Genomic DNA, 13,200 nt, shown 5'->3' with positions numbered 1-13,200 from the left:
GATCCAGCAGGCTCGTTCTTATGTTCTTATGTTCTTCCCTCTGCTAGATCCCCTGCAGAAGCCGTATTTGCAGCTAGGGACAGACAGCGAGTGTCTGCATCCTGCGATTATCATAAGACTGCAGAAGAGCCCTGCTTGGATCAGACCAGGGGTCCACCCACTCCAGTCCTGCCCCACACAGTGGCCCAACCAGACATCCCGGATGGCTAACAAATAGCCTCTTCTATCCCAGCGTGGCGTCGTGGTTAAGAGCTGGTGGACTCTCATCTGGCGAACCGGGTTTGATTCCCCACTCTGCCACTTGAGCTGAGGAGGCTTATCTGGTGAACCAGATGTGTTTCCCCACTCCTACATTCTGGCTGGGTGACCTTGGGCTAGTCACAGTTCTCTCGGGACTCTCTCGGCCCCACCTACCTCACTAGGTGTCTGTTGTGGGGAGAGGAAGGGAAAGGAGCTTGTAAGCCCCCTTACAAGTGAGAAAGGTGGGGTATAAATCCAAACTCTTCTTCTTATTCTCCATCAACACCAGGACACAGCAGGCTAGCAGACCTCTCTGCCAATGGACTTTCAGATGTACTTTGTACCTTGGCCCACAGTGCAAGATCCACGTGCAGCTGCCTGCCTACACTAGAGGGAGGGAGGGAGGGAGGGAGGGAGGGAGGGAGGGAGGGAGGGAGGAAGGAAGGAAGGAAGGAAGGAAGGAAGGAAGGAAGGAAGGAAGGAAGGAAGGAAGGAAGGAAGGAAGGAAGGAAGGAAGGAAGGAAGGAAGGAAGGAAGGAAGGAAGGAAGGAAGGAAGGAAGGAAGGAAGGAAGGAAGGAAGGAAGGAAGGAAGGAAGGAAGGAAGGAAGGAAGGAAGGAGTGGTGTCCCCCAAGGATCCGTTTTGGGACCAGTGCTCTTTAACCTATTCATAAATGACCTGGAAGTAGGGGTGGGTAGCGTGGTGGCCAAGTTTGCAGATGATACCAAATTATGTAGGGTGGTGAGAACCACAAAGGATTGCGAAGAGCTCCAAGCGGACCTTGATAAATTAGATGAGTGGGCTAAGAAATGGCAAATGCAGTTCAATGTAGCAAAATGTAAAGTGATGCACATAGGGGCAAAAAATCCAAACTTCACATACACGCTACAGGGGTCAGTGCTATCAGTCACAGACCAGGAAAGGGATTTAGGCGTCTTAGTTGATAGTTCCATGGGAATGTCAACTCAATGCATGGCAGCTGTGAAAAAGGCAAACTCTATGCTGGGGATCATTAGGAAAGGAATTGATAATAAAACTGCAAAGATTGTCATGCCCTTATATAAAGCAGTGGTACGACCGCACTTGGAGTACTGTGTCCAGTTCTTGTCGCCGCATCTCAAAAAGGATATTGAGGAGATAGAAAAAGTGCAGAGAAGGGCAACAAGGATGATTGAGGGACTGGAGCACCTTCCTTATGAGGAGAGGCTGCAGCGTTTGGGACTCTTTAGTTTGGAGAGGAGGCGGCTGAGGGGGGATATGATTGAAGTCTACAAAATTATGCATGGGGTAGAAAATGTTGACAGAGAGAAATTTTTCTCTCTTTCTCACAATACTAGAACCAGGGGACATTCATTGAAAATGCTGGGGGGGAAGAATTAGGACTAATAAAAGGAAACACTTCTTCACGCAACGTGTGATTGGTGTTTGGAATATGCTGCCACAGGAGGTGGTGATGGCCACTAACCTGGATAGCTTTAAAAGGGGCTTGGACAGATTTATGGAGGAGAAGTTGATTTATGGCTACCAATCTTGATCCTCTTTGATCTGAGATTGCAAATGCCTTAGCAGACCAGGTGATCGGGAGCAACAGCAGCAGAAGGCCATTGCGTTCACATCCTACATGTGAGCTCCCAAAGGCACCTGGTGGGCCACTGCGAGTAGCAGAGAGCTGGACTAGATGGACTTTGGTCTGATCCAGCTGGCTTGTTCTTATGTTCTTAAGGAAGGAAGGAAGGAAGGAAGGAAGGAAGGAAGGAAGGAAGGAAGGAAGGAAGGAAGGAAGGAAGGAAGGAAGGAAGGAAGGAAGGAAGGAAGGAAGGAAGGAAGGAAGGAAGGAAGGAAGGAAGGAAGGAAGGAAGGAAGGAAGGAAGGGAGGGAGGGAAGGAAGGAAGGAAGGAAGGAAGGAAGGAAGGAAGGAAGGAAGGAAGGAAGGAAGGAAGGAAGGAAGGAAGGAAGGAAGGAAGGAAGGAAGGAAGGTAGGAAGGAAGGAAGGAAGGAAGGAAGGAAGGAAGGAAGGAAGGAAGGAAGGAAGGAAGGAAGGAAGGAAGGAAGGAAGGAAGGAAGGAAGGAAGGAAGGGGTGAGCCAGTGCTCAGCTCTTGTGGCCCTTTCTTGCATGCCCAGGGTAATGCCAACCAGAACTTTGGGGTCAGGAAAGCAATTACCAGCTTGGCCCAGGATCCTGAAAGTTTTCTGCCTTCCTCTGGGCAGAGAGCCCTGGGGAAGAGGGGAGGCGATTATGAACTTCCTGTATTGTGCAGGGGGTTGGGCTAGATGACCCTGGGGAATCCCTTCCAACTCTACGATTCTACGATTTCTGCCAATGTGGCTGGAGCAGCATAGGGCGCAAGACCCCTCCCCCAACCCCCGCTATGAAAAGCCACCTGATGCCTTCTCCCAGCTGATCTTTAATTACCAAGTAACACCGAGACGCTAATTGCTATTATTAATTATAGTAATGATCCCTGTCTCGTTGGCCTCCTGTGGATTGCACGAGGCAAGACGCTGAATTCCAGCTCCAACAAGCAACGACAAAGCGCTGAGACCTAGAGAAATAGGCTGGAGGCAGGGGCGTACCACTCAAGGGGACACATGGGGTCAAATGTCCCTGGGCTGCAGCCCTTTAATCACGGGGGGGGGGGAGAAAATCGCCCCCACATCCCTTCTCCTTCCCTGCGGGTCCATACGCCGACTTCAAGAACCTGATGCAAACAAGCATCGTTTGGTTGTGGTGGGGGAGGGCAGCCGCCCACACTGGGGGGCGGGGGGTGGAAGATTTTGCGCCGGGCTACATTTTCCCTAGATACGCCTCTGGCTGGAGGCCCCCACGTTTTCACCGGCCGCTGCTCATCGGGAGGGAAAAGCTGCCTCCAGAAATCCACACCAGATTCTCACCCCCGCCCTGCTGCCGCTTTCTCACGCCCACCGCAGCCGGAACGAGCTCCATCAGCTGTTCTCCGGGATTACCCACAAAGCCTCTTGAGCCGCTGCTAGTTCACGGTCCACCTGCAAAGGAGACGAGGCAGAGCAGGCAAACGCCTGCACGGTCTGCTGACCGATGCCCTGCAGAACGGGCTTCTTACAGGACAGTGCGGAGGGCGTGAAAGTGTGCCAGGGCAACACTGCTCGCGTTGCGTACCAGAAAGGAGTCACGGCCTGCCGGGGGTGGGGGGCGGGCGGGGGGACAACACCAAGAGGAGACGCGGAGGCCATCTGCCTGGCAGATTAAAATCTCCCGTTTGCACTCCGCTTAACTCTGTGCACTTCAAACTGTACCTGGAAACCATCTTGATCAGAGATTAGAAGGGTACAATTTATAACCCGCCCTACGTCGCAGGGCTCAGGGTGGTGAATAATATAAAACGGTGCAAAACACAGCGATAATAAAAGCACAAACAGCATAAAAAGAGCAGAACAGCAGTTACAATAGATGGCAACAACCCAACCCCCTTGTATGTCCCCAGGAGGCCGCTAGCAATGAAATTAATTCAGTTCAGATCCAGACCTGGCTGGCCAGATGTAAAAGCCTGGCGGAACAGCTCCGTTTCACAGGCCTGTGGAAACCGTTCAAAAGCCGCAGGGCCCTGATCTCCCCGGGGAGCCTGTTCCACCAGGTGGGGGCCAAAGCCATAAAGGCCCTGGCTCTCATAGTGGACAGCCGGATATCTTTAGGGCCAGGGACCACTAGCAAATTTTCCTCCTACGAGTGGAGGGATCTTAAGGGGCAATATGGAGAGAGGCAGTCCCGCAGGTATGCAGGTCCAAGACCGCTCGCAGCCTTCGAGGGCATTACCCAAACTTTGAACATGATCCGGTACTCAATCGGCAGCCAGTAGAGATGATACAGGACCGGCGTAATCGGGTTACTATACGATGCCCCGGTAATTTCAACGGCACCTGTCGTATTTATTGCAACAGTACCTGCCGTAAGCTATATCCAACACCTCCAGCTTACCTTTCCGTTTCCTCTTTGACGGTGGCGAACTGGGAAGGCTGCCGGTTGGGCCGGCTCTGCTCCGGGACCTTCTCCCCGCCCTCCAGCTCCTGCTCCAGGGAAGAGCTGGTGCTCCCTTCCCGGCTGACATTGCTGCTGCGCCCGGGGCTGTTCTCGGTGGACGCCCGGGGAGACTCCGTGTTCTGCTTCAGGGTCTGCAGCTTGGCCAGCGGGATGATGTCGCAGTTCTGGGGGCGGTGCCACACCGTCCGCTGCGTGGTGGCATTGTAGTAGTAGAAGCGCGAGGTGTTGGAGTCAAAGAGCTCCCACCACTGGTTCTCGTTGGTGCGCTTGATGCGGACGCCGGCGGGCGGGTCCCACACGCACTCCCCCGTGATCAGGTTGGCGTACATGCGCTCCCGGGTGCGAGGCTCTATGATTTCCACCCATTCCAACCTGTGCGGAGGAAAAAGCAGAAACACGCCGTTAGAAAGCGGGGACTTTTCTGGGTCACACGAAGCCGCTCAAAGTAAGGAGTTCTGGAGAGTCCCCAAGTTGGGGACTGGCAAGAAACGGGTCCGGAGGAGGGCAACCAAAATGGTCAAAGGTCTGGAATCCATGCCCTACGAGGAGAGACTCAGGGAGCTGGGGATGTTCAGTTTGGTGAAGAAAAGGTTAAAAGGTGACATGACAGCCATTGTTTAGGTACCCAGAGCAGCAGTGGTGTAGGAGGTTAAGAGCTCGTGTATCTAATCTGGAGGAACCGGGTTTGATTCCCAGCTCTGCCACCCGAGCTGTGGAGGCTTCTATGGGGAATTCAGATTAGCCTGTGCACTCCCACACACGCCAGCTGGGTGACCTTGGGCTAGTCACAGCTTCTCGGAGCTCTCTCAGCCCCACCTACCTCACAGGGTGTTTGTTGTGGGGAGGGAAGGGCAAGGAGATTGCCAGCCCCTTTGAGTCTCCTACAGGAGAGAAAGGGGGGATATAAATCCGAACTCTTCTTCTACCGTGTTTCTCCCAAAATAAGACAGTGTCTTATATTAATTTTTGCTCCCAAAGATGTGCTACGTCTTATTTTCAGGGGATGTCTTATTTTTCCATGAAGAAGAATTCACATTCATTGTTGAACAAAAAAAGAACATTTATTATATACTGTACAGTAGTTGTCATCACAAACCAGTCTGTTTGGGTGGGGCCAGGCGAGGCAGGAGTGGGGAGGGGTTTGGGGGCGCACATGCTTCCAAACAAAAACTTTGCTACCAGTACCTCTTACTTTCGGGGGATGCCTTATATTTAGCCCTTCAGCAAAACCTCTGGTATGTTTTATTGTCAGGGGATGTCTTAATTTCGGTGAAACGGGGTATCGGAAGGGATGCCACGTCAAAGAGGGAGCAAGCTTGTTTTCTGCTGCTCCAGAGACTAGGACCAGGAGCCATGGGTTGAAGGTGCAGGAAAAGAGATTCCACCTAAACATTTCCTGACAGTCAGGGCTGTTCGACAGTGGAATTCACTGCCTCAGAGAGTGGTGGAGTCTCCTTCTTTGGAGGTTTTTAAATAGAGGCTGGATGAACATATATCGGGAGTGCTTTGATTGTGAATTCCTGCATGGCAGGTGGATTGGACTTGATGGCCCTCGGGGTCTCTTCCAACTCTACGACTCTATGATTCAATGAAGAAATACCCTTCAAAAGGTGGTGGTGGAAAGCATCATCAAGCTGCAGCTGACTTATGGTGACCGTGTTGGGTTCTTAAGGCAATTGCCTGCCTCTGCATAACAACCCTGGGCTTCCTCAGTGGTCTCCCATCCAAGGACTAACCAGGGCCGACCCTGCTTAGCTTCTGAGATCTGATGAGATCAGACCAGCCTGGGCCATCCAGATCAGGGGCCCAACACAAAACACTTCGACGTCACTGACAGGCAACCAGTGGTGGGATCCAAACATTTTAGTAACAGGTTCCCATGGTGGTGGGATTCAAACTGTGGCATAGCGCCAATGGGGCTGGGCGGGGCACGACGGGGGCATGGCCGGGCATTCTGGGGCGGGGCGTTCCTGGGCGGGGCTGTGGCAAGGACACAGCCACTGCGCCGGTCCTTGGGAGGGAAACGAATGCACACAGGCGCAGCCTGCCACGCACACCGGTGCACCTCCTGCTAGACTGCTTCAAGTTCTGCGCGCTACTACTGAGAGGAGGGGCGTAACTAAGGCAAAAATCACGGGGCAAAATCACCCATTAGTAACCCCCTCTCAGCACACACAAATAATTAGTGACCTACTCTCGGGAACCTGTGAGAACCTGCTGGATCCCACCTCTGCAGGAAACCCCCAATATTAAGCCTCAGATCTTATGTATGGTGGAGGTCAGAGACCGCGGGCAGCAAGTTGACATCCAAGATCTCAGACACAAAAATGGGATGCGTTATGGGAGACAGCAGCTTCGAGACCCACAAGGGAGGGGGAGAAAGATGCCCCAGCGTTCCCGTCTATCTTCACACTGCTGCGGGGAGGATGTAACTGAGGGCGGGTGGTTTTGAATGGAGAAAGGGCACGGATGGCTTCGCACTCCTCCTACGTAGCAGCTGCTTCGGTTCACAGAGTGGGACTTCGGTTCACAGAAGGAAGGAGCCTTCCTGCTCCAAGCAGAAGGCTCCGGAAGCCAATGGAAGGTCCCTCCGCAAGCTCACAAGATTCAACTCGGCCTTCCTACCAGTGGTGGGATCCAAAAATTTTAGTAACAGGTTCCCATGGTGGTGGGATTCAAACAGTGGCGTAGCGCCAACGGGGATGGGCGTGGCACGACAGGGGCGTGGCCAGGCATTCTGGGGGCGGGGCATTAATAATTTCTCTGTTACTGTAAAAAACTCTTACTGTTAAAAAAAAGTTCCTAATTTCCAGCTGGTATCTTTCTGTCCATAATTTAAACTCATCATAGCAAGTCCTATCGTCTGCTGCCAACAGAAACAACTACTTCTCCTCTAATTGACTGCCTGTCAAATACTTAATATTTTCAAATACTTAATTTTGTTTCTAGAAACCAAAAGAAGGAGACTTTCCTTAAACAAGGAACTTTGCCATATTTCTAAAACATGTTTTTAAAACAGCCCAACCGGGAGAATTATCCCGTTTTCTACCTTCGCTAACCAGCCACATAGGAGACAACAGGACTTTATGATTTTTGGACCTAATGGAATTTCTAACGGAAAAGCAGACCCAATTAGTAACCCCCTCTCGGCACACACAGATAATTAGTAACCCACTCTCGGGAACTGGTGAGAACCTGCTGGATCCCACCTCTGCTTCCTACTCTTAATGCTGACAAAAAGGGTGCCGATTCACATGAGAGACTCATCTGGCCCCAAGCAACCGGGCTTTTAATTTTTACAGACCCCAAGAACGATGACCTTTTGCATTAGACAGGGTCACCTGGTTCAGGTGAGCATTGAGCTCTTTCTGGTTAGTATAATCCCCCTTCCTCACCCTTTGCGCTCCACCGTCAGAGGGCACACCATGGGGCCACCAACATAGGGGTCTGCCCCTGTGAAAAGCTCACTGGCTTGCCTGCTTTAATTTTTTTGCTATAAAGGAACAGGCCTGGTCTTTCATACAGGGGAGAAAGATGTGAAAGACAACGGGGGGGAATATCAACACCATGAAAATCCCCCCCCCCCAAAAAATACTACACTCAGACTTCATAAGAACATAAGAAGAACGTAAGAACATAAGAACTAGCCTGCTGGATCAGACCAGAGTCCATCTAGTCCAGCTCTCTGCTACTCGCAGTGGCCCACCAGGTGCCTTTGGGAGCTCACGTGCAGGAGGTGAAAGCAATGGCCTTCTGCTGCTGTTGCTCCCGATCACCTGGTCTGCTAAGGCATTTGCAATCTCAGATCAAGGAGGATCAAGATTGGTTGCCATAGATCGACTTCTCCTCCATAAATCTGTCCAAGCCCCTTTTTAAGCTATCCAGGTGAGTGGCCATCACCACCTCCTGCGGCAGCATATTCCAAACACCAATCACACGTTGCGTGAAGAAGTGTTTCCTTTTATTAGTCCTAATTCTTCCCCCCAGCATTTTCAATGAATGCCCCCTGGTTCTAGTATTGTGAGAAAGAGAGAAAAATGTCTCTCTGTCAACATTTTCTACCCCATGCATAATTTTATAGACTTCAATCACATCCCCATGGTCATCTGTATGCCAACATCAGTGAATATAGTATCAATCAAGTGTGCAACCCTCTACAATTGGAAAGAAAAATACAAAAAACCTTTAACAGGAATTATGGACGCCAACTGGTCTCACTCCATAAAGAAGAAGAGTTTGGATTTATACCCCACCTTTCTCTCTTGCGAGGAAACCTAAGGTGGCTGACAAGCTCCTTTCCCTTCCTCTCCCCACAACAGACACCTTGTGAGGCAGGTGGGGCTGAGAGAGTTCAGAGAGGAACTGTGACTAGCCCAAGGTCACCCAGCAGGAATGTAGGAGTGCGGAAACACATCTGGTTCACCGGATGAGCCTCTGCCACTCAGGTGGAGGAGTGGGGAATCAAACCCGGTTCTCCAGATTAGAATCCACCTGTTATTTGGCTTTTAGGTGTTTTCCAACACCCCCCCTCTCCTTACAAAGCAAGTCCACTCATTAAATCAAATTAGTGCTGTGGTCCCTTTCCACACCCCCAGTTATCTGGCAAGGTTTCGTTGCAACTTTGCAAAACATCAAACGCTGCGGTAAGATCGAGCAACACCAGCAGCGCCGATCCGCCTCCATCAAAATGCATGCGGAGCATATCTGTGATGGCAACAAGGACGGTCTCCGTCCCATGCCCAGCACGGAAGCCGGACTGGAAGGGATCGAGCGCCTCTCCAGACTGTAGGCTGCCAGCCTGCACACGCCAGTCCAAATGCAGGCAACATGAGCTCACCAGATCCAGGGGCAAGCTTTGGGGTACTGAAGCCCCCACACCAACCCGCTCACAGGCCACTGGTACACCTTGCAAACACTGCCCGCCCTCGCTCTTAGAAAGACGCAGGACAGTCTTTACAGAGGACAAGCTAGGACGGAAGGAGCACACAAGCACCGAAAGGTTCCGTCTTAAATATCAGGACTATTTCCTCCGCAAGCCGGCAGCGGAGCAAGCGTCGCCCTTTCCGTTCCGGCCTCGAATGTCCTCAGGCAAAGACTGAACTTTTAAGATTCCAGTGAGCTATACAGTTAGGGGTGCTGCGGGGTTTCCGGGCTGTATGGCCACGCTCCGGCATTTTCTCCTGATGTTCCGCCTGCATCTGTGGCTGGCATCTTCCAGAGGTCCTCTTCCAGAGGCCAGCCACAGCTGCAGGTGAAACGTCAGGAGAAAATGTGACTGGAACACGACCATACAGCCCGGAAACCCCACAACACCCCAGAGATTCCGGCCGTGAAAGCCTTCGATAATACATTATACAGTTAGAAGAAGAAGAGTTTGGATTTATATCCCCCCTTTCTCTCCTGCAGGAGACTCAAAGGGGCTGACAATCTCCTTACCCTTCCCCCCTCACAACAAACACCCTGTGGGGTGGGTGGGGCTGAGAGAGCTCCAAGAAGCTGTGACTAGCCCAAGGTCACCCAGCTGGCATGTGTGGGAGTGCCCAGGCTAATCTGATTCCCCAGATAAGCCTCCACAGCTCAGGCAGCAGAGCTGGGAATCAAACCCGGTTCCTCCAGATTAGATACATGAGCTCTTAACCTCCTCCGCCACTGCTGTTAGGGGTGGACAGGAGGGCAGAAGCTACCATCAGCAAAAAGCAAGCACACGTTTGGACAACCAACTCATTCCCCTTAACCATCTGAAAGTCTCTCTGTGAAGCCAGGTGATATCTCCAAATTGAAGGCTGAGGGTGGGCAAGGGGGGGAGACCGAAGATTTGCAGCTCTCGGGTTGAGAGGCGTTGGATTCCCAGCAGGAGGACCTGCAAATGCACGCAACCCCAGGTATTCAGCCCCTCTGCTAGACAGACACCCGAACGCCCTTCCAGCAACTGTGCTGAGTCTTTATAAGCTGCTCCGCTGACAGCCGTGGATTTCGACCTCTGTCCCTCTGACTCATTCTGCACCTATCGAAGGCCAGAATGCGCCACGGCTACGGCACGCGCAGTACTACCTTGGCTATCTTGTCCAGGGGGAGAGTCACGGCCAGGACGTCCAGCCTTCTCCATTCGGCTCCAGTTCCGAACTCCACAAAGGGACACTTTTCCCTCCGTCAATTAAGCCCGGGGATTCCGCAGCATGTGCGGCCAACCACCTGCCGCTGAGCCAGATGCGCCCCTCGGTCTCCGGGGCTTTAGCAGGCAGCTTCCGGCTAGCAGGCAACGGCCCGGCGGGCGCAGCTGCCCGAGGAAACCGGCTGGCCTTGCAGAAATCCAACTCTGGCATGCCGCTGAAACAGGCTCCAGGTGGGAAGGGGGTGGGTTTGCGTCAGAAAGCTTTGCCGAGCCAATCCTCTACAAGTGGAGGGGGGGGGGGGGCACAGCCATAATTGGAACGCCTCCGCAGTTGCCCATCGCTGAGCTGCTGAATAAAGGGAGGGTGGGGGGCAGATCTTAAAAGGAAGCGATTTGAACCACCCAGGGAAAGGCCTGCTGCGAGCCACTGATTTAGATTTAAAATAGCTAGTTTTGCAATCTCTCGATCTGAGTCCAGTAGCACTTTAGGGGAAACAATATTTTCAGGGTATGAGCTTTTGAAGATGAAGAGTTTGGATTTATATCCCCCCAGTTTCTCTCCTGTAAGGAGACTCAAAGGGACTTACAATCTCCTTTCCCTTCCCCCCCCCCCACAACAAACACCCTGTGAGGTGGGTGGGGCTGAGAGAGCTCCAAAGAACTGTGACTGGCCCAAGGTCACCCAGCTGGCGTGTGTTGGAGTGCACAAGCTAATCTGGTTCCCCAGATAAGCCTCCACAGCTCAGGCGGCAAAGCTGGGAATCAAACCCGATTCCTGCAGATTAGATACACGAGCTCTTAACCTCCTACGCCACTGCTGCTCCAGTGTCCCCGCCCCCCACCCCAAAAGGAATAAGACACCTCTGCTATCTGGTTGACAGAACTGGTTTGAAATCATAAAGGTGTTACACGCAGTAGGTGCCACACGTGGCCACATTTCTCATGCTCGACCTTCGAGTGCTGCATGCCTGAAACACGGAACTACTGTCACGGATGCAACTTCCTTCCCCGTGGGTTCTTTCTATGGCAGTGGTGGCGAACCTATGGCACGGGTGCCAGAGGTGGCACTCAAAGCCCTCTCTGTGGGCACGTGCAAACAGAGTGCCCCCCCCCCACACACACACATCCAGGCTGGCCTGGGCCGCTGGGCTCAATTATTAGCATTAAACCTAAGTCCTAGTTTTGGGGAAGCAGTGCAGGTAACCCTGTTAAGCGCTGTTAAACCCCACTGATTTTCTTGCCAAGAACTAAAGCGCGATCCTTTACCTGGGAGTAAGCTCGGTTGCTGGCAATGGGGCTTGCTTCTGAGCAAACCCTCCTAGGGTAGTGATTCACCCATTGGAAGAGCTGCACAGTTGCTTCAGAGCAAAGCCACCGATTACCACCAAACTTACTCCTGAGTAACGCATGCCTCAGAGCCAACTGTTTTTTCTAAACTAAAACCTCAGTATTCAGGTTAAATTGCCGTGTCGGCACTTTGCGATAAATAAGTGGGTTTCGGGTTGCAGTTTGGGTACTCGGTCTCGAAAAGGTTCGCCATCACTGTTCTATGGTAACATTTAAGGGCCGGCAGCCAAGTAAATGCTCCCACCCAGATAGCCCGGGTTAGTCTAATAACGTCACATCTGAGAAGCTGGGTAGGGCCAGCCCTATTTCATACTTGTAGGGGAGACCACCAAGGAATACCTCTGTTAGCCTCCTGAAGCCCTTGAGGGGTCGCCAGAAATTGGCTGTAACGTGACGGACGCTTTGCACCAGCAACATCACAGACCATACGTGTCTCTCTCACAAAATCACTGGGACCTGCTCACAATTGCATGTCTCAAACACTGAATCAATAAACGGACTCTGTACTGTTGAAGGTTTTCACGGCCGGATTCAACGGGTTGTGGTGGGTTTTCCGGGCTGCGTGGCCGTGGTCTGGTGGATCTTGTTCCTAACGTTTCGCCTGCATCTGTGGCTGGCATCTTCAGAAGTGTATCACAGAGGGAAGTCTGTTACGCACTGTGTCCCGACCACGGCCACGCAGCCCGGAAAACCCACCACAACCGGACTCTGTATTGTCGAAGGTTCTCACGGACGGACTCAACTGGTTGTCCAATAAATAATCAACAATACAGAGTCCAGTTGCTGTGGGCTTTCTGGGCTGCGTGGCCGTAGTCTGGTTGAAGTTTTTCCTAAGAAAAAGATCTACCAGACCACAGCCACACAGTCCGGAAAGCCCACAGCAACTAGACTCTGTATTGTTGATCAACTGCGTTTACTGGAAGGCAGCAAAGCACCCAGCCTGTTAAATCCAGTTCTGGAAAACCTAGTTTTTGCTATCCCCTTTATTCAGAAATAATCCCCCCTCCTGTTTGTGAGTAACAGTTACTCTGAAGCGTCGGGGGTAAGCTTAGTTATCAGGGGTAAGCCTAGTTATCTAGAAGTGTTGAGGGTAAGCCTAGTTATCTACATAGCGTGTGAAGCCATAAAGAAGAGATCAAGGGAAGAATGCCCCATCGCAGCAGGGGTAACCTATAGCAGGCTGGCTACATATATCTTGTAGTGATTACATTGAGGGAGGAATGCATTTCAATCAACTGGGTGTAAATCCTGACACTCCCGATGCAGCAGCTGGGCAAGAGAAACAGGTGCCACCGCCCGTGCTTGGCGGTCTTGGACTTTTAAACCCGAGTACCGTGGGACAGAGCCACCGCGGGACGTCTCAAGCAAACCTAAGTGCCCACTTTGATTTCTGCATCAGATTATCTGACACCATGCATAGCTCTGCCACATGAGAAGAGAAGAGAATCTGTGTTTACCTTTGGATCAGGGGTGTCCAACTCTGGC

The 13,200-nt window shown here is 52.0% G+C and overlaps 1 protein-coding gene across 1 annotated transcript; it reads right to left on the bottom strand.

The window, feature by feature from the left end:
- Positions 1 to 3,184: 3,184 nt before the first annotated feature.
- Positions 3,185 to 10,483, bottom strand: LOC125425004 (rho GTPase-activating protein 39-like). The gene is made up of 3 exons (XM_048482449.1): positions 10,308 to 10,483; positions 4,194 to 4,628; positions 3,185 to 3,455 (listed from the first exon to the last, which is right to left on the bottom strand). Exons 2-3 carry the CDS (start codon positions 4,583 to 4,585, stop codon positions 3,185 to 3,187), a joined length of 663 nt encoding a protein of 220 aa, XP_048338406.1. The 5' UTR covers positions 4,586 to 4,628; positions 10,308 to 10,483.
- Between the last annotated feature and the right edge of the window lie 2,717 nt (positions 10,484 to 13,200).

This window comes from Sphaerodactylus townsendi, unplaced genomic scaffold (genome assembly GCF_021028975.2).
Source record: "Sphaerodactylus townsendi isolate TG3544 unplaced genomic scaffold, MPM_Stown_v2.3 scaffold_172, whole genome shotgun sequence".
Lineage (NCBI taxonomy): Eukaryota > Metazoa > Chordata > Lepidosauria > Squamata > Sphaerodactylidae > Sphaerodactylus > Sphaerodactylus townsendi.
This window is presented reverse-complemented; position numbering and strand designations above follow the sequence as displayed.

Bases quoted from the DNA above. Each gene is read 5' to 3' on its own strand.
- LOC125425004 (XM_048482449.1), bottom strand. From the start codon at position 4,585: ATGTACGCCAACCTGATCACGGGGGAGTGCGTGTGGGACCCGCCCGCC. The intron at 3,456-4,193 runs GTAAGCTGGAGG...TTAATCTGCCAG, and splicing joins GTCAAAGAGGAAACGGAAAG to GCAGATGGCCTCCGCGTCTC.